Here is a 19,715-nt window from a genome sequence, read left to right as displayed (position 1 = left end):
AGAAAACTGATAAGTTCGATTTGAACAGTAGAAGGTGTGGATGAGCAGAGATTTCACTGTTTCCTCTTTGTTTAATGGTATTTAATGTTTTTTATACATAGAATGTACCTTTTATACATTTTATCTTGATTTATGATGAATATTTAGAGACTTAAAAGAAACCGTAGCAGGGACTTTGCTGAATCAATTGAAGATGCAGTTTTGATCAGTGAAATGCAGCTGATACTTTGCTTATGACTGTCCTGAACTGAGGGAAACTGCCCATTTTGTATCTTGTGTGTCTTACATTTTGTAACTGTTTGCCTTTGACAATGAAAACTGCTGATTTAAAAATGTTCAATTTATCAGAGTAAATTATTATATGTTGTGAATTTGCAACACATTGTTTGTCTGTTTTTATTTTTTTTATTTGTGCTTTTAATTTGTATTGAGCCAAGGTTTTGCTGAATGTGAATTTTCTTTTCACAAACAACCATTTATACAGTTAGACACATAAACCTGCCTGGGAGCAGCCCAGTTGAACCACAGTATACCGTATTTACAACACATCCCACCAGGTCTTTCCAATTATTTTTAATGAGTACTACTGTCTGATAAGATCTGGCTGATTATTTGGACCTATTCTGCCATAAAAATGATACAAATAACAAATACACACATAGATTTAAACGTCCTTTTAACTTGACCTTGGTTTCAGCTTTCTTTCTTTTGCAGTAAATATTTATAAATAAAAAGGCATCAGTTAAATGTATCGTTGAGAAAAATACCCTGTCTTCATCTAATCAGCTTCATCAGGATGGTGCAGATGTGGCTTTATGAAATTTGACAAACAATCAAAATCTCATCAGATATTTGATTACCGTCACCAAGTGTTTTCTATGGCTTGATTGTTTGTTTGTCAGCAGGATTATAGTAAAACTACAGACCCAATTTTCATGAAACTTGGTGAAAGAAACCGTTAAATTTTGGAGCTGATTCCAACCACGGGGCGGATCCTTGAATTATTTTTTACTTTCATTATTATTGTGAGATTGGGCCTTAGGCATATTAAATGCCACTCATCTTAAGATCCAGTAGATGGCAGTAAAGTTCAATAGTGCCAATACATAGTCACTTCTAGAAATACAAATAACTCCATTATGACAGTCCACATTGATGAGTACCAGTAATCCTCTGGGATACACATGTACTTGTTCAACTTATTACGATGATGAAGGACAGTAGTTTGATCGAGGACGATTGTAAAGTCTCCATAGTTGTAAACATATCCAGACATATATGTCATAGAGTGCCCCTCTACTTCAAATATTGCTTCATTCTCATTGGCGAGGAAATACTATATTTATTATTTGAAGGACTTTATAGATCATACTCTATCGAGGAAACTGATCCTCTGCATTCTGACCGGTCCCATGTACCCCCCCACAAAAATCAGTGGGTGGCTCCACATTGCAGCGCCCGGCGACCAACTGCAGTACTTTTGCACAGAAAAACGTACAAACTCCAAGAAAGGACCTGTGATGGCCGGGAGCTGAGCGCACCATGCCGTCCAAAATGAGCACAGAAATCGCTCAAGTGAAATACTCAAAACAAAAAAATGGAAAAAAATAAATGCGTTAACGTGGCAACCCATTTGCTCCTAATAAATAGTAGTTTATTTAGTCCTAATTTATTTAGTCCTCTTTGGTCCTAAAATATGTAATGGATAAATCCAGCCTATTAAAGCTGATGACAATAAGGAAGAACTCTAAATAAATGAAAATCCTATAGTAAGTCTCTTTTAATGAAAAGGCACAGTGCCACGTAACAAATTTAGAACTTAACAACTAAATTATTCCGATATATATACCAGATGTATATAAATGTATACCAAAGCATCTGTTTATTTAGCAATGAAACAATACATTAACAAAATTCAACTGAACACAAACATAGAGCAGGCTATAAACCAGCAACTTATCCACTTATAATTAAAATTGAGTTCTTAGATGTCTCAGTATACAGTAAATCCAAGGCCTCTAGTTTGATGACAGCAGGAAACTTTTCTCAAAGAAATTATTATTAGCATTCTTACATATTTCCTATGAAAATATTTGAACTTAATCATATTTTTGTAACTTTTCACAAAATATTTGATCAATTTCTTTACAAAAGTTAAAGACAACAACAGCTTTACAATGTTATACATTCATGAAGTAATTTCAAAAAGCATTCAACTGAAGCGTTTATTCCCAGAGATAAAAGGCACAGCCATGAACCTGCTCAAACCTCCACAGTGACAGTGGTGTCCTCCAGTGGCGTTGTCTCAGGGGGGACACCGGGCCCTTTTACAGGCGCCTCTACTTTGTCTTCCTTCCCTCCATCAGCCACCAGAGGAGCGCTATCTGCTGCCCCCTGCTGGTCATTACTGGTAGTGCTGGCTGGCTGCTCAGCCTTCTCTGCTGGCTGCTCTGCTGCTTTGGTTTCATTCACTATCTGGACTGAGTCGGCTGCAGAGGCCTCAACCGGTTTCACTTCCCCGTTCTGTGCGGGAAAAACGCCCTCCAGAGCGTTGTATAAGAACTGGTAGTGCTCCTGTATGAAACAAAGACAGATTCAAGAGGACAGAAAATATATAGCTATTGCTATACTTGAGGCTCTAAGAGGAAACCTGTGATTGTAGTCACTCTTGCACATTCTCTTAAGTCAACAAAAATGATAGCACAAGCTTTAAACCATGAATCCAGTGACATCTGCATTTCTCTTTCTGAACTGAAAACACTGCACATACGCTGAAATAATCCTATATTAATGCATGTGTAGCCAGATGTTGTTATACAAGGTGATTCATGTGCCATAGACCTGGACTGTTGTCCAAAAACTATTTCAACTCTTCCTCATTTTTTTTTTTTTTTACATTATTAAGCTGCTTTTGAATCTTCAGTAGGAACTAATGAGCTTTGGTAAGGGAGCAGTAGAAAGGGTAAGAAAGTACTGTGAGAGGACATTTTTTGGAAGGATTTTATGGCATTAACAGAAACACAGAGTATAATCTGCCTTTCCTTTTAACTCTTTTAAAAGAGCATTATAAGAAAAAATTAATTTAATCAATTAAAGTGAGCTAGAGTAAGGTGCTGTTGATGTAAAATCTTAATCTCTTAGTACAAACTACCACAATAAACCTAAATACTAAAGAAGTGCTAGAAGCATAATCTCTCTATGGCAATCTTTGCTGAAAATCGCCAGACCAGTCAAGTCCTGTGGTATTTTTCATTCTTTAAACGCTGTTGGAAATGTTGAAGCAGTGAAACTGTAAGTGCTCTCTCACCAGGCTGGAGATCATGCCCTGTCTCTCCTTGCGCAGAGTTTTGACCACCTGGAAAACGTCCAGCAGCTTCTCTGTCTGAGCGCTGTCCAGCAGCTTCCACAGCGCGAAGAAAATCCCTGAACGGGACGAGCCATCGCTGAGGAGGTGGAGCACACACATAAAAGGTTATGATACGGACGTAGTCATTCTCTCCATCCATTCTTGTAGCTGTGTCTTTTCCAGGTCATCGAAGGCTGCAGCATACAAGGTCTGTATAACCTGCTCAGAGAATCATTTTCACTTGACTTTTAACTTGATAAATACAAACGGTAGAATTTCTGTCCTTATCGAATTTCCTTTTGTTTCCATTTCAGCCAGGTTACTTATTTCATACATAATTATATAATGTAAATAAATATTTATCTGCTGTTCTCAAATATCTGAAGAATATATTTAGGGACTTCATAGAAATAAAATGAACAAAAAATTTTAGTCATACTTTCCTCAAAGAATAAACATTGGGGTTAGATCCATTTCATTGATTCGCTGTTCCTATTTGATTAATCATGCGATCAGCTGAGAGCTGCTCTTTAATGTTCCTTTTTCTGTAAGAAGGAAGTAGTAGCTGGAAAGGTGTGTTACCTCATACTTTCAGCAAATACATTTTCAATCCTAAATTGGCTCTTGAGAGCATCCTTAAGTGTAAGTTTGAGAGATATCAGACCAGTTTAATCTGACATCATCATTACTTGAATCTGCCCTGAAACTCAAAGAGGCGTGGAGGTAGTTTGTTTTAAAAGATAATACAAGCTTGGAACTAAGCTGTGAACGCTCTGAGAAAAGAGTCATCCTTATTAAAAAAAAAAAATGTTGTTGTGTTACACACCGTCTCTCTAAGATCAGGTCGTTTTCTGTGAGGTTGTCTTACTTGCAGTGGACCACAACGGGTATGCCCTTCTGTGATTTGCTGCTGGTACATCTGTGCTTAATGTCCTTGATCGTATCTGTGAGATCTTGAGAATTCTCCGGCAGCTCTCCGCTCTCCCACTTCAGGAACTGGAAGTGTTTCACCGGCCGACTCTCTTTCCTCTGTTGACAGAAGTTGAGATGATTTAAAACAGCTCATGATGTTGAACAGATCATTCACTTCACAGAGTGAATACAGAAATGAAACAGACTTACAGTGTTACAGTGGCTAAATGGGTGTTTTACCTTGACATGACGGATCAGCATGTTGCGGCTAATGAAAGTTGGGGAGGTGTCTGTGCTCGCCACCTCCACCTCAATGTCCCCGAACGTTTTCTTGTCTTTACCCCAGTACACCGAGTCAGGCTCCTGTCAGTGAGAAAAATCACAAGGAGAAAGTTTACCATACACATACACAGAGTGTGCCACATGTAAGTATATATTATTGTAGTGTAAGTGCATTGTGCTTTGTGTACCTTATCTCCCTCACTGCAGTCTGAGAGCATGACGATAGCAGATGCTTTCTTCTGGTAAACCATCAACCAGAAGTCAGCCACTGTGTCTGGCAGAGGAGTTTGTGCTGCGATGAAGGCGCGAGGGCCCCAGTACCCCTGCGTGGGCAAGAAAACACATACATCTATTGTTGTACACAACCCAAACAAATAGGATGAGTTGCATTTAATTCATATTTGTTTTGAAATTCAACTTGCTGCATAATATATGAGGATTAATTTAGAGTTTCTGAATTAACACCTGCTACCATAGCAACAATGGTAACAGGAACACAGTTTGTTGTGAATAAATAAATAAAAAAACACTTGTTTTTGTCAGTTTTATCCAGAAACAGGTTTGTAAATGAATAAAAATACGTGTCAATAGATAACACACATCAATGTGGGAGGCATTGATGTATTTAGTGGAATCTTCATCCTCTTCATCTGATGACTCCTCCTCATCATCTTCATTGTTGTCGCTGTCTTGACTGCGTCCTTCATCCATCTTCAGCAACACTCGGTTGTAGTCATCTTAGGGTGGCAGGAACACATTTAATCTCATATAAACATGAGTGAAGTGTATAATAGTGCACACACACACACACACACACACACACACACACACACACACACACACACACACACACACACACACACACACACACACACACACACACACACACACACACACACACGCACACATGTTGTTGCGGATACTGACATGGGATGACAGATGAAGAGCGGTTCTTCTTCTTGTTTTCCTCTGTGATCCCGGTGTTGAACGTCCTCCAGTTTTTAAAGGTGGGCAGTCTCTGAATTGACAATAATTTTTCACGATTAAAAAATTGACCACGATAAATTAAGGTCTGGAATTTCTTCCATATGAAGTAGAGGAAGGAAAAGGGAGGTAGAAAAGCCAATGATAACTTTTTAATGATGGTGATTATTTAGGAGAGATGTTTTTAGGTGATTTACATTACTGTGCCAGAAAATTCCTTCAGCTCCCCACATTGCTTTCTATATGACTAAATATTTAACAAATAATATAATAAATAATACCTCAAACTCATCCTCCATTAAGGTGGGTTCATTGCTTGAGCTTCTCTGTTTGAGCGTGTTCAGTGTGCTGTGGAGCTCCGACAGAGTGGTCTCTGTCTCTCCAAACTGGTTGTGCTCCAGCAGGGCCTGGTGGATCAGGATGTACTGGGCCTAAAGGAGGACACATGACCTTATCTTAATACACAAAGGATAAGCATTGACACAAAAGACAAACTGCACCGTGCACTTCTCAGTTTTCTCCCTTTAACTTATCTAAGTACTTGGCCCTTCCTTCTACTTTGTGATTGCCTCAGTGTAAATGCAGCAACTACTGTCTATGTGTTATATTAACCTCTTTAGACACAAAAAAAGTTAGCTTTGTTAATATGTTGTGCAATCAAAATACAAACATCTGAATCAATGAAGATATTAAATAAGCATGAATATAATGCTTTGGGTTCCTCCTTCTGGTAGATGCGAGAGAGCTTAAATATTACAAAGTACATATGATACTATGGTGTAACACAATCTGAATGTTTTGTGTAATAGTTGCACATATTTTAACATATGTATATATACTGCCCAGACATATTCCTCTGCTCTACGTGTACAGTTTAGTTATCAGTCCTGTATTCACCATGTACATGTATACTTGTTTAGGTGTTGTCAATTTAATTATTTTTTTTCTACCAATTTGTATCACAGAATAGCTGTTTATTCTGTTGGTTAGGTTTATTATTTTTGTTTTACTGTTTATGTTCATTTGCATCCTGTTTCTTCTTTGCCTTGTGCGTAATCACAATAAAAACAGATGAGAACTGGGGTTAAATTCCTGGTATTGATCATAATATTCAATAAACTCAACTCTGATTCTGATCAGACACCCACACAGGCACGTACATACACGGTATCTGAAACATGATCTCAGTTGATATTTTACCTCCACTTGAACCATGAGACATCTCTGCCTGCGGAGTTTGACTACGTAACCATAGATGTCCATTCTGCCCTCTGCCTCCAGACCCTCCATCATGGCATCGATGCCGATGTAGGTGCCCGTCCTGCCGACACCCGCGCTACACAAGGGAGAATGATAGATTGTGTTTTTGTATCTTTCTGTCATTTATCTGTCACGTATCCGGTCACATATAAAGTTGCACTGGAGAATTAATACAGAAGCAGACAGAGAAGAGAAGTGGCCTGACGAGTCTCCAACTTCCCCAATGACAGTTTTAAATCTGTTTTTATCACAATAAAGCAACTGTGGAAACCTTAAGGAGCTTGTCAGGGAAAGCAGTTGTGCCTAAAAAAAAGACATGAAAAGGCCTACTGTGGGCCCGAAATGGTCACAAGATGCTGGTCATTAGCAGAAAAAAAGTTAACTTATCAAATATTTGCCAATTTCTGCTACACAGTATGTATAAGTACAGCATTAACATGAAGTTAAGCAACTAGATTGTAGAAATAGCAGCAAAAATCCATACTGTATAGATAGACATATAAAGATAAACAAATATACAGAATGAACACTCAACCAAAGAGGTTTTGATCATAAGAACGAGATGCCTTGAAGAATGGAAGTGGAGTGGACACAGTGGGAAACTACAAGATATCTTCCAAATTATATTTTGAACTCCCTGAAATGTAGGTTAACTGACCCCAGAGTTTGACCTTTGACATACCTGCAGTGAACAACGATGGGGCCGCTGAATAAATTCTTGAAACTGTTGACACGCTGCCTCAGTTTCAGGAGGAGGTTTGGGTCTCCTGGGACGCCATGGTCTGGCCAACTCATGAACTGGATGTGTGTCACCTCTCTCTCAGAGTTCTTCTCCCTCTTCTGCAGACGGTTATACAAACACAAAGACTGTAAAAACACTATCCATTAAGTCTATTAGTTGAGAGGAAGACTGACAGACATGCTGGCCTCACCTTTTACGCAGACACACATGCATACAGATAGTGAAGTTAAAACCAAAACTGTGAGTGTGGCCTGATGTCAAAATTTACCTTTTCATTATTAAGTTTTAGAAGAGACTCACATTAGTTAGGCTGAGACGGCGGATGGTGTAATCCGGACAGTCTTCCTCTGAGTTCAGCTTCACTATAAATTCCTCAAAGATCTCCGTCTCTCGGTCTAGAGATGGCCAGTACTGTGCACACTTGACCTGCGAAACAACAGGTGAGAGGAGACAGCAGGAGTGACAACCAGGTTTCGCAAATCAGTAACACATTAAAAATTAAGATTGAGCACTTTAACCAAAGGAATCAAATATGCAGCTGATGCAGTTTAACAGAACACAGTGCAGATAAAAAAAAAAAAGAAAAGGAGATGACATTCTCCAAGAACATTAGATCACAGTGTGTACATGTGTCTGTATTTGCAGGTATGATGTGACTGGCAGTCATTTATGGTAAAAAAAATTATCTCTCTATGCTGTCACACAGATAATCATTTTCATTTACTCTGTAACAACGGTGTATCACCACTGACAACAAACGGGGTGTTCTCACCCTGTTTCCCTCTTCACAGCGTGTTACCATGACGATTATGGAGGACTGCTGCTCCCAGACCATCCTCCAGAAATCACTTACAGTTTCATCCTTCGGCCCTACAAAACGCACACACACACGCACACACACGCACACGCACACACACATCGTAAACAGTCTGTCCTGTAATACAAACGGTGTGTACAGAGTATGAGAGCATGACTTTACCTTGAGCTGCAATGTACTTTTTGGATTCCTTGAACCCCTGCAGGTGGTAAAGAAGTGATGATGAATTGAATGTGTTTTGTCATAGAGAAGTCATGATCATTGTGTCCTTAAAAAGCTTTGACGTTAAATGAGGTCGAAGATATGTCACTAACACGATTGTCCTTGCATTTGTTTTAATATTTGTATGAAGGTTAATAATAATATTCGTATTTGTAAAAACAGCGTAATTTGGGTGTTTTACGTACATCAATGAAGCTGGCGTTGATATAGTCACATCCAGCCTCTCCATTTCCTGTGGTCAGCTGGACACGGTTATAATCGTCTAGTTTGAGACAGAGAAAGAAAAATAAATCCCAGAGGACATCTTAAAAACCGTAAACATCCTTACAAATCAAGTGTGCGTACATTTTCTGGAAACCTAATTAAGAAGCTGTTTAATAACACCTATATTTCAGTTTATACTGTAACTACCTAACCTCATATACAAGGTAAATTGACTTATAATAGGATGTAATGGTTGATTTTAATGATAACACACGTCTGCTCAGTGCTTTTATCTTTTTCATAGTGTGTAAAAGGGTTCACGTGTTGTTGAACAGACGCCTACTCACAGGGCAGGATGTCCACGTAGCGGTTCTTGGGAACATTGCAGGATTTTTTGGCCTCTTTCACAGAGTGTCGTGAGAAAATTCTGGGAATGCTCTAGAAGCGAAAACAATCTGTGTCATTTGTGTCAACAAATATTTACACACTTTCTACCGTGTAACTGACCAAGGCCCTTCAACACACATCAAACCTTGTGTGTACAAGTCTAGCCTTTTGTTATATGTCATCTGTCTGTTGTGAACATTATAAAACAAATGAATACAAATAATAATAATGATGATGATAAAAATTAATAATGATTACAATAACAGGAGTGAATTTACCTGAAACTCAGCCAGGAAGAGTCTTGCCTCATCAGCGAGCTTCCTCTTGTAGGATTCCAGCAAGGCATCCGCTGCGATGGGCTCAACAGGCATCAGGTTTTCTTCATCATCTACAACAGTCAGTCAACATATGAGAAACATTTAAAACATAAACAGAAAACTCTGCAACTTACATCTAACAGTATGTTATACCCAGTAAACAATGTAATACTATATAATGGAAATTAATTATAGCCATCAATCCAAATGACAGCATGACACAATCATTTCTATTTAATTAAACTTCAATCATTCAATAATCACAGTGACTTTTGGATACACTCGAGACATACAGCAATACCGAGAAGTTAAAACTGAAGTTTAGAGTGTGAGATTGTGTTAACAGGGTGGGAAAGGATTGGAGAATAGAGGACTCACTCATATGTAAGTAATAATACTGCACTACCTCAAAGCCGCAATACACAAAGAATGTGAAGGATGAAGTAAAAGCAATGCAAATATCCATCATAAAAAAAATATAATAACCAAGAAAGGAAGAATCAGTAAAAGGTAAAGTGTACTGTTAACATCTACTCACTTGCATTTGAAATAAGCATTATGTTTTCACTCAGGTCACTGCAAAGAAAAACAAATAATTACTCAAACATGCAATACCGACGTTCGCCAGAGGGGCGCTGTGGTGCACGTCGGGAGATCAAAGCCTTCTCCCGGGAGACGACCCTTTATGTCTCCAAGGAAACAGCAGCGTCATGAGCGACACCATGAAGAATCTCATTTGGTTGATTTTTGCTCTCTGCTTTTGAGGATCTTTATTTATTTGATCGTTAACCAGACCGACTCCGAAGGAAAAAGTTTCTTTAAGTCTGAGAAGAATCTCCGGTGAGTGACGAATGCGTTGCTAAGAGTTAGCCGTTGCTGTAGAGCTACAAAGGAGGACAGTTGTTTAGTTGGGCTAAAGATACCGATCAGGAGAGAACAGAAAAAAACCAGTCGGAGATAAATATTAAATTGTTGATGAATATTATTTTACGTGGTTGATATCTGTGATTGTGGAGCTACATGTGACCGACGGGGCTAGTTAAGCGCTGGGGGTTAATGCGTCGGGACCTGTTGAACCGAGCGGGAACGATGACGTCATGTTCTTGTTTTGGCGCCAAAAGTAAACGGTCAGATTGAGAACAGCTGTTGACTGTGTTGCTTAGTAACGTTGGACGTTTAAATAATGCCTGTTAGGTATAAGTGATATATGTCACTGAGACATGAGTACATGTGTGTGTGAAATATGTTGGTATGTTAATATTGACCATAGTGAATATTATATATATATGTGTGTGTGTGTGTAATACTATTTTACTGGTCATTTACTGTTACACCAACAATAGAGTTTAGAAATTATAGTACTGACATCGTATTCAATTCTGCTGCATGCAGATTTTTTTTTTTTTTTTTGTATGGATCTGTGATGGAGACAGCGATCCCCAGAAACCTCCACAGAGCACTGGAGCTGAGTGACCCTGCGACCCCTGATCATCTTCACCGTGGGTGAAGCTGCATTTGGTCTTCTTGGATTCTCCTGCCGGAGCACCGACGAGCAAGAAGATTCAGGTAAGAGTTAGTCTGAGAGCCTCCAGACGTACACTACCGGGGTAGTAGACTGAAAGACAAGAGACTGAAACTGACTGACTGAGAGAAATACCGGTATTGGGGTTATTATTTGAATTTGTTATTTTTCTTTTATGTTGTTCCCTTGATTTTCTGTGTGTGTTAATAACTATAATAAATTGCAGTTCAGTTCCTTGTTTTAAACTGCAAACATTTGCCATGTTTCATTCACTCCCAGAGCGACCTAAAGACAGTCCTGAACTTAACACAGGAAATCTAGTGTGTTACATAGATACTACATTTAGAATACAGGAAGGAGTGAGAGGGTCTGCACGAAGAGTTTAATAACAGTAATGATGTTTAAAATGTAATTTAAATGCAACAGGAATGTCTGCAATGTGATATACAAAATAAAGAAAAAAACAGAAGCAGTATGTCAGTTCAAACTACTGCAGGAGATAACAGAAGGATCCTTACTGGGAATTTCTGCGTTTCAAAATGTAGATCTTATAGCCGACCCAAAGCAGAGCTACAGAGGTGAGGATGATGAGGAAGACCAGAAATCCAACGACAGCTTTGTCATTGTCTGTAAAATGATGAAAAAGTAGATAAAATATGAAAAGAAATTTGTGTGTAAAGTATTTGTGAAATAAATTTGAGCAATTTGTTTGATCAATAAATCATCAAAGAGGCCTACAGAGAGTGGAAACTTTTTTTGTTGTGGTTCCGCTCGAGAATTTTCCATTGAAAGCAGCCACCTGTAAAGACAAATCAGGAATCAAAGCACTCAGAACACAGAAATTTGAGGAATAAAATAATGATATTCTTGTGAAACTAAAAAGAATGATTATACAAACCTCCACTGTGTAGGTCGTTAAGTAGCTCAGGTCTTTGAATTCAAAATCGCACTTATCCTTTGTACGTTCTTTACCACTATTAAGACGTGCTTTGTATTTATTGTCATGTCCATGAAATTTATCAGATGGATATTGACAGGTTACCGCAATCACATTATTCTGTGTAACAGTCACTGTCACAGCGGGACTTCCGGTTGGAGCTGTAAGAGAATGGAAATTAAAAGATGCCATCATTTTTTAACACATGCAGTTATAGAGGTATTTTAGTTTGATAAAAACAGCAGCTTCAATACTTGCTGTATTGGTTGTCATGTGAATCAATATTGATACAAATAAAAAAAGATAATTATATTGGCAATTTGAAAACAATTCAAAATAAGCCTAAAATCGTATTAAAAAGACAAGAAAATGAAATTATTCACGTGTCTATGAGATTACTGATAACGCTTTTAATTGTTAATTTGTCTTTATGGTGCTGCTCTGAAGTTTGGACTTTATTTAAACATATTCATAATAAACAGCCATCACAAAACGGGAAATTGTGAGTTTAAAAGCAAGAAACTTTTGAGGTTCAGTATGATAAGGAGAACCATTTAATTTTCTGATCTATATTTCTTGAATTTATGAATTCCCTCTTTAAACAGTGTCTGAGAAAAGTGCTCATCTAATTAATCAGCTTGTTGCTTTTTATACTGTATACACCAAAAGGTTAATACTGGTGCCTCGGACTAATAATATCAGAGCTGACTGAGGCTGGTAAACTTCTGCTCAGTCACACAGAATAACACTGACAATGAGCACCTTGATGTTAGGATATAAAGTTTATGATTACTGTGATTTACTACTGATTAGAGAAATGTTTAAATGTTCCCTGTAATGTATATGTATAGGGGAATTGTGTGCTCTCTGATCATCCGAATTTATATTAGTTTGTTAAAAAAAAAGACAAGATTAAAAAAAGTATCAGTTCTCTCCACATATGTTTGGTCTTCAGTGTTTTCTAATAATGTTCACGTTGACGTCGATAAAGTTATTTTAACTAACTGATATTTGTCATTATGAAGATGGGTGCTGTAATTTTTCCACAAAAGACATTTGGTTTTGTCACTTACTTCCTACATCGGTTTTCGTTGTTATGTTATTTGTGTGTTTAACAGCCACAGCCACAGTCACGTTCTTGTAGGTGGGATTGATTTCACATTTGTAGCTAGTGAATGGCGTCAGTCCAGTAATGTTACACGTTCCCTCAGTAGGTTGTAACAGATTCGTAACAGGTAGGCTCGCTGAAAATTCAAACACCATTGTTATTATCCAAATAGCCTTACAAAAGGCTGTAAAAGGTGCCCACAAGTACAATGAATGTAAAGAACTTTCACCTGTTTTCAGAACGTGTTTGTCACCCGTACAACTGCACTCATAAGAGAGCTCATCGAGATTGGCCGGGACGCCTCCACACTTCTCACTGGTTGTTTCCCATTTAAGAGAAATGGAAGTATTGGTTGTGGTATTCTTTATGTTGGTTATATTAAAATCTGTAGGTACAAAAGAGACATCAGTAACAATGAATCCAGTACCTGTTAATATGTTTCAAGTGATGATAAAAGATTTAATTCTACTGATGTAAATATCAACCTACCACAATCAATCCTGACTTCGATGGCTGGAGTCGTCTGATTAGTGGAGACGTTGTTTTCCTTGATCAGACTAGTGCAGCTGTAGTCTGTGAAGGGCTTCAGCTTATGTACAGACAGTCTGGAGACACTGCCTTTGCCAATTTCTGAGGAGACATAACGAAATTATAATATCGTCTGTTATTTGTACTTCAGTGCTTATGAACATACTGTATATATTTTCGGTTTAGGTTCATATTTGGACACATTCAGAGAAAACAAAATATTCAGAGGAGATTCACAGAGAACACAAAGTGATACCTCACTCCTTTTTACCCAAAGACAGTACATGCTTCAGTTTTATGACAAATTGATTTTCATCATTGTTCACTGTTTTACTGCCATGTGAGCATCTGAACTCATTTGCATGTAAACCTTCCTATTAGAGTCAAAGTCAAAGTCTCTCTACTTTTATTCTTTCCACTCACCTGAACAGGTGTAGTTCTCAGCGGTGTGATGTTTACAATTTGGAGGGAACGTTGCGTTGATTTGTGTAGGAAGTCGGTCAGAACTCAGTCTCTGTTTGATGTCATGTGAATCTAAGAAATATGTGGAAAACATTAAACCTAGAAATTAAATTATGGCTAAAGCAGATTAATTTCAAAATAAAAGTAGACCCTTCTGTACATACCAAGAGGGATGCTTATGTTGCGGTGGAAGGAACTGTTCATACATATTTTTGAACTGAAAAATGTAAAATTAGAGCAAATGTCCTTGGTATCATATTTGACACAGAGTTCTTCACCATGGTCTTTTGGCTTAGCTGTAGCATTATGTAGTAAAGAGTTGGTGTTCCAGTCACTGTGGTAGCAAACCTGTCCATGGCTGTAGCTGACATTTTTAATGTCCCCTTCCTCTGAAATACACAAGTGATGCAGAAATGTCTCTCTGATTTCTTTACAGTGTCATTTCTTAAATTAAAAGACAGTAATATGCAAAACACAACAGCATTAATTAGTTTTACTCACGTATTTGATCTGTGGTAAATGTCGTTCTATTGCCGGTACAGACTATTTCTTGACCAGCACTGTTAATAAATGCAAGCTCATAATCAGTGCAGGGCTTCAGATGTTTGATGTCATGTGTTGTGCCATTGGAGAACGTTGGAGATGTCTTTCCCGAGTTTGTTTGTTTGCGTTCCTTAACATTTATGGTGTAGGTATCATTGTTGAGGATCGTCATCGTAATCGAGAAGCCAAACTTGATGTTTTTAACATCGTAGGAACCTGCACACAAAATCAACATAATTATTAAATCTTGTAGTTCATGTAAACCACCTGATGACATTTTTTTAATCTCAAACATTTTGTTCATGTTGATGAAGAAACATTTTGTACACTCGTGGTAAAAAGATACTTTCACGCAACAAGTGTTTTCAGCCACAACACGTTTCTTTTAATCTGATACTCACACGGAGGTGCGGAGGTTGGTTGGAGGGCTGGAGGACACATTTAAGAGAGATGAGAAAATAACAAAACATTAATATATGATATGCAACACGAGTCAATATTATTTCAAAGCACCTTAAAGACACAGTACCTGTGATTGTATCTCAGCAGTGCTAGTGTCCATTTTCTAGACTCATAAATAACACAATCTTTATCATAATGTCATAGATAAATGAGAGTAATTCCAACCTGTGCTGGCAGATGTCACTGTGGTGTTGGAAGGAATGACTGGAAGTAAGGTCTGGTTGAATGGAGTGGAAGTGGGTGTGGGTGAGGACTCGTTTGAGGCTGCAGGTTGGAGAGCATGCTGGACGTCAACAGTCTTACCTGATATGCGTCTTAACTAACATTTCAGGATTTCATCATTGTGCTAAATGTTCCACTAATGCCGATCATAACACTGTAAACTGAGGCTGAATACGTTACCAGAGCTGTTGGTTTGTATGGTTGTCTGAGAGTTTGAGGTTGTAGATTGCAAGGTGAGTGGAGGAGAGGGGGCGGCTGTGTTGGTTGAGGTGCGTGGAGGAGAGGGGGCGGCTGTGTTGGTTGAGGTGCGTGGAGGAGAGGGGGCGGCTGTGTTGGTTGAGGTGCGTGGAGGAGAGGGGGCGGCTGTGTTGGTTGAGGTGCGTGGAGGAGAGGGGGCGGTTGTGTTGGTTGAGATGTGTGGAGGTGAGGTGGCAGACCGGCTGGTTACTGGAGATAAAGTGAAATTTGAGTTGATGTGTGGATGTAAGGAGACTGAAACATCAGTATATCCAAGAAAAATAAAAACACAACAACAACAACACAATATCACAATGCTCCAACAACATGAAAAGGTGCCACGTGTAGCATTTTTCCTCGAGGATGACTGCATAAATCCTGTTCCCTCTTATTTCAAAGATGAGACGATGCTGCTACTTATCCGTTATTCCCCTCTTTTAAAAAAAAAAAAAAACTGTAGTGCAACCTGCGAAGAGCACATTTTTAATTCGGAGGAGCTAAAACAGTCTTCAGCTGGATGTGTTCAGTACTGGAGAAAGAATCAGGTTAAGTTGATAATCAAAATACTTCCTGTTCTTTGTACATTGCCTGAGGGTTGCCTTAATATTGTTAGCATAATGTTGAGGCAATACGTATCCTGGCATAGTTTTGCTTAGTTAAAAACGTTGTATAGTCAAACAATTCATATCAAATCAGAGCTGAGGAAATGGAAGCTTGAACACTGAAAAGCACGTTTGACTTAAACTGTGATGACAATCTTAAACTCGTCTCTAAAACCTCCTCAAATTAAACATGAGAAAAAAAATTAACAGTTCATTCAGTCAGTGGATAAAATGGCAATAAATTTACCGAGACATGTTTCCCAGAAAATACCACGTTCAAATGGATTCTTTTTGAATCACTGATGACTGCAGTGCACTACAAGGAGATATGACAGTGGGATTTATGTTTCACTGGCTGGATAACCAATGACTTACTTGAATCTTATTAAAAATTTGAATGACAGTCCGCAGAGCGGCTACCGTAATACTCATCGCCTGCTCAGGTCATTGGACCAGCAGCTTTCAGTGGCTCCAATTTAAAACATATTTATTTACTTTGGCTTTTCCAGATTAAGTCTATTTTTATTTTGAACTAATTTATCACTATTGTTATTGTTCTTGATTATTTACTCCTCTTACATCTTTCTATGTCTGTTTTTGCTTCATCTCCCCCCCCCCCCCAATTTCCTTCATTTAGTTTTAAATGCTTGTTTTGTCTCTTGTGCCTTAAAAGGATTCAAGTCTATTTGATTGTTTTAATGCCGTTTGATTTTTTGCAGAACTTTGTTCAACTTTTGCTATACAAATAAATGTGTACTGGACTTTACTGTTATGCTATAACTTCTCCGGACTACCTGTGTCTGAGGTGGAGGTTTCCCTACATGTGATCAAATACATCTAAATAGCATTACAACAGAAGACATGTGGCTTTGTCCTTAACTCAGACTTACTTTACCCGCACTTAAGACAAATTAGACAGGAAGAAAAAACATGAATACATTCTTGAACCCTGAAATCATGTAGCTGGAGTTGTGCAGAAAGTTATTGCTAGTTTGCGTAGCTCAGCTTAAAAGCAAGTCAGTGAAGAGATGAATGGAAAAAGAGGCTTTTCCTCCTCGTGCAGTCTGTGAATTTGAGACAACTTCCTGCACTGGACTTGAACGCGAGTGAAAATCGGCAATAAAAATTAATTGCACACTATATGAGCACAAGTATTTCATACTGCTTTGGCACAGAAACCTTTTATGAAATGAAAACAAACTGTAATGAAATTGATAATTGTACATAAATGTGTGCGGACAGGGACAACTGTGTAGCCACGTGTTAGGGAACGTTGCAATATGTGAACGTCATTCTCCTGTTTATCATGTAGATACGTGTTAGACTTCCACAGGCAGTTTACTTTGTACTTTCTTACTTTGTTTTTGTTGTTTACAATTAAAACCTTGGTTGAGACAGATTACTAAAATGGAAGCCGCTGTCAATCAAACTGTTTAATAAGAGTGAGAAATTACATTTCTGTGTCTCTTCGTGCATTGAACCAGTTTCCATTTGACAACTGTTCTCATTTCATTAAAGTTTGGAGAAGGTGCTGCTTTGTTGCTGCTGTGGTCATGAGGAGATGAGACAGTATAAAGAGTGTGAGGCTGAAGCTATGAAGTTATGGCACAATATAAGCAGAGCTGGAAGCATAATTAATACAATTTATATTACTATACAATAGGAATTAAACATTATATATTGAGTTACATAAAGATTGTCACTGACCTGTTGTGCCATCCTGACCTGAAATTACAAATGGGGAAAAAAAGCGTAAATAATTTCAAGTCTTTTTTTTTTTATTTTTTTTTTTTTTATGAAAGTGAATAAAGCATATAATCTGAAAAAAAGAAACAAAACATTAATAACATGTGATTTTATTTAAAGTGTTCTTAATATTATTTTCTTTAACCATTGACATCTGTTTAATCAATACAACATCGTCAAAGGATAATTTGGTTAAAGGAGGAAAGTGACGGTTTTCAGATGACGGTGTCTGGATGAGGCAGTGCTGCACAACCTGGTTACCATGACAATGGGGCAAAGAGCCACACTTGTTATTTCAGAGAGTAAACCGCTATTTCCTGCCTCGCACTCAAACCTCGAACCAGCCCTAACGTACAAGTTTGGACATAAATAGACAAACATACTCTGAACAAAACAAAACACAAAGTGACAGCAAATATTGTTTAAAATAATGTTTTATGTTGTATGAAGTTTTTCAGTAATATAAAAAAATTTTGGGGGGCTTTTCAAAGTCTGTATTTGACATTGTATTAATTTACAAAGTAAGTAAAACAGAATTAAAGACTGAAATTTAACTTTTGACTTTGTCATTACATCCAAACACATCATGGCATTATCCCTTATAATCACAGCTCTGAGCGATGAATGATGAGGTGAACATTCAGTCTCAGGATGTGGTTTGGTGCATTCTAGTTTCACTGTATTGAGCAGACATGCTTGCTCTTTGCAGTGACATTTTACTGCAATATACAAACTCATTGTGTCAGTTGCTAGTTTTGTAGTGACTGGTTTGAATTAGTGCATTTGCACACCGTGAATATTTCAGATATGACAACTATTTATTTGAAGGTTGTATCATAATGACACTTATATATACTAATACATAGATCATAGCTTTTGCTCTCTATCACGTTTTTTTTTTTATCTGTCTTATTCTTTCCTTTCATGTTTTGCATTCATCACAGAGTGAGCAGCGTTCACTGCTTTGTGACAAGATCACCCCCTCCTCCCTGAAACTACTTTAATCATGCAGCATGCTTAACATTTCTGACCTCACTTCTTCATTTTACACATTGAGCTTCCTCTTTTTTTTTCATTTTTTTTTTTTCACAAATTCTCAAGTCATTTACTTGTGCTCTGTCTCAGCCTTCTCAACCATCACCGCTCCGCTCTGCCAGGAAATGAAGGCAACTCAGAATGGAACACGGAAGTGGTCAAACTTTTTTGATCACACAGCTACTGCAGTCCTGCTGCAGCCAGAGCAAGCGGCATGTTAAACGGCAGTATGCAATCTTTGGCCTTTACATCTGAAATGGCCTTCGGTTTGTTCTAAGTCTTTTGCAAAAATGAGGAAAAAAGCAAAGAAGAACATGCAGAGTTTTGAACTTGGACTGAACACTGACTGACTCATTTGTGTGTTGGGAGAAAGTTTTTTTTGACATATTTTAATATCAATTTCAAACTATCTAATATGTCTATCCACAGATACAGAAACATAAAACATTTGACAAAAATGGGTCTGATATCTATTTTAATAGTGTCCTTTATTTTTGTCTTTAAAAAGAGGTTTTAAACTCAAAGAGACGTTTACCTGGTTAAATTATAAAAGAAAATCAAATGAAACTGAATTGGTATTCATATATACACTTGATTTATATTTACAGATTCAATAAACATTAATTATAGCCATAGCTGCCCTTTATTATATGTTAATATGTCAGATATTCAGATCCTTCCGCTGGGAGTAGCAATAACCCTATGTAAAAATACTCAAAAAGTGTATCTAAGTTAAAGTACACTAGTATTTAAGTATTAAAAATAATTTGTTGGGTAGATTTGATTCATAACATCATGTTTGTATGTGTGTGTGTTTGTAGGCTCGTTGTAGTTTTAA

At 37.8% G+C, this 19,715-nt stretch overlaps 1 protein-coding gene across 1 annotated transcript; it reads right to left on the bottom strand.

Annotated features, from left to right (window-relative positions):
- Nucleotides 1–1,863: 1,863 nt before the first annotated feature.
- Nucleotides 1,864–19,094, bottom strand: ptprc (protein tyrosine phosphatase receptor type C). The gene is made up of 29 exons (XM_069724622.1): nt 15,438–19,094; nt 15,201–15,299; nt 14,975–15,001; nt 14,532–14,789; nt 14,195–14,419; nt 13,992–14,102; nt 13,530–13,670; nt 13,270–13,425; nt 13,006–13,176; nt 11,894–12,093; nt 11,734–11,794; nt 11,514–11,622; nt 10,012–10,049; nt 9,435–9,544; nt 9,117–9,207; nt 8,751–8,827; nt 8,506–8,542; nt 8,299–8,396; nt 7,827–7,952; nt 7,467–7,624; nt 6,725–6,860; nt 5,806–5,955; nt 5,468–5,558; nt 5,141–5,277; nt 4,729–4,863; nt 4,499–4,621; nt 4,215–4,375; nt 3,308–3,443; nt 1,864–2,574 (listed from the first exon to the last, which is right to left on the bottom strand). The coding sequence occupies exons 1-29, from the start codon at nt 15,865–15,867 to the stop codon at nt 2,263–2,265; spliced, it is 4,104 nt and encodes a 1,367-aa protein (XP_069580723.1). The 5' UTR covers nt 15,868–19,094; the 3' UTR covers nt 1,864–2,262.
- Nucleotides 19,095–19,715: the final 621 nt, after the last annotated feature.

Source organism: Brachyistius frenatus, unplaced genomic scaffold (genome assembly GCF_029030835.1).
Source record: "Brachyistius frenatus isolate BFR_SWC_R1_liver_20210118 unplaced genomic scaffold, ASM2903083v1 Contig_385, whole genome shotgun sequence".
Taxonomy (NCBI): domain Eukaryota; kingdom Metazoa; phylum Chordata; class Actinopteri; family Embiotocidae; genus Brachyistius; species Brachyistius frenatus.
Note: the sequence above shows the minus strand (reverse complement) of the source record. Positions and strands in the feature narration are given on the sequence as shown.

What these genes read in the sequence shown, in the direction of transcription:
- ptprc (XM_069724622.1), bottom strand. Translation starts at nt 15,867, where the DNA reads ATGCAGTCATCCTCGAGGAAAAATGCTACACGTGGCACCTTTTCATGT. An exon ending in CGAAGTCAGGATTGATTGTG is followed by an intron (nt 13,426 to 13,529) that starts GTAGGTTGATAT and finishes TTGTACCTACAG; the next exon opens with ATTTTAATATAACCAACATA. An exon ending in CCCGTTGTGGTCCACTGCAA is followed by an intron (nt 3,444 to 4,214) that starts GTAAGACAACCT and finishes CCACCTCCTCAG; the next exon opens with CGATGGCTCGTCCCGTTCAG.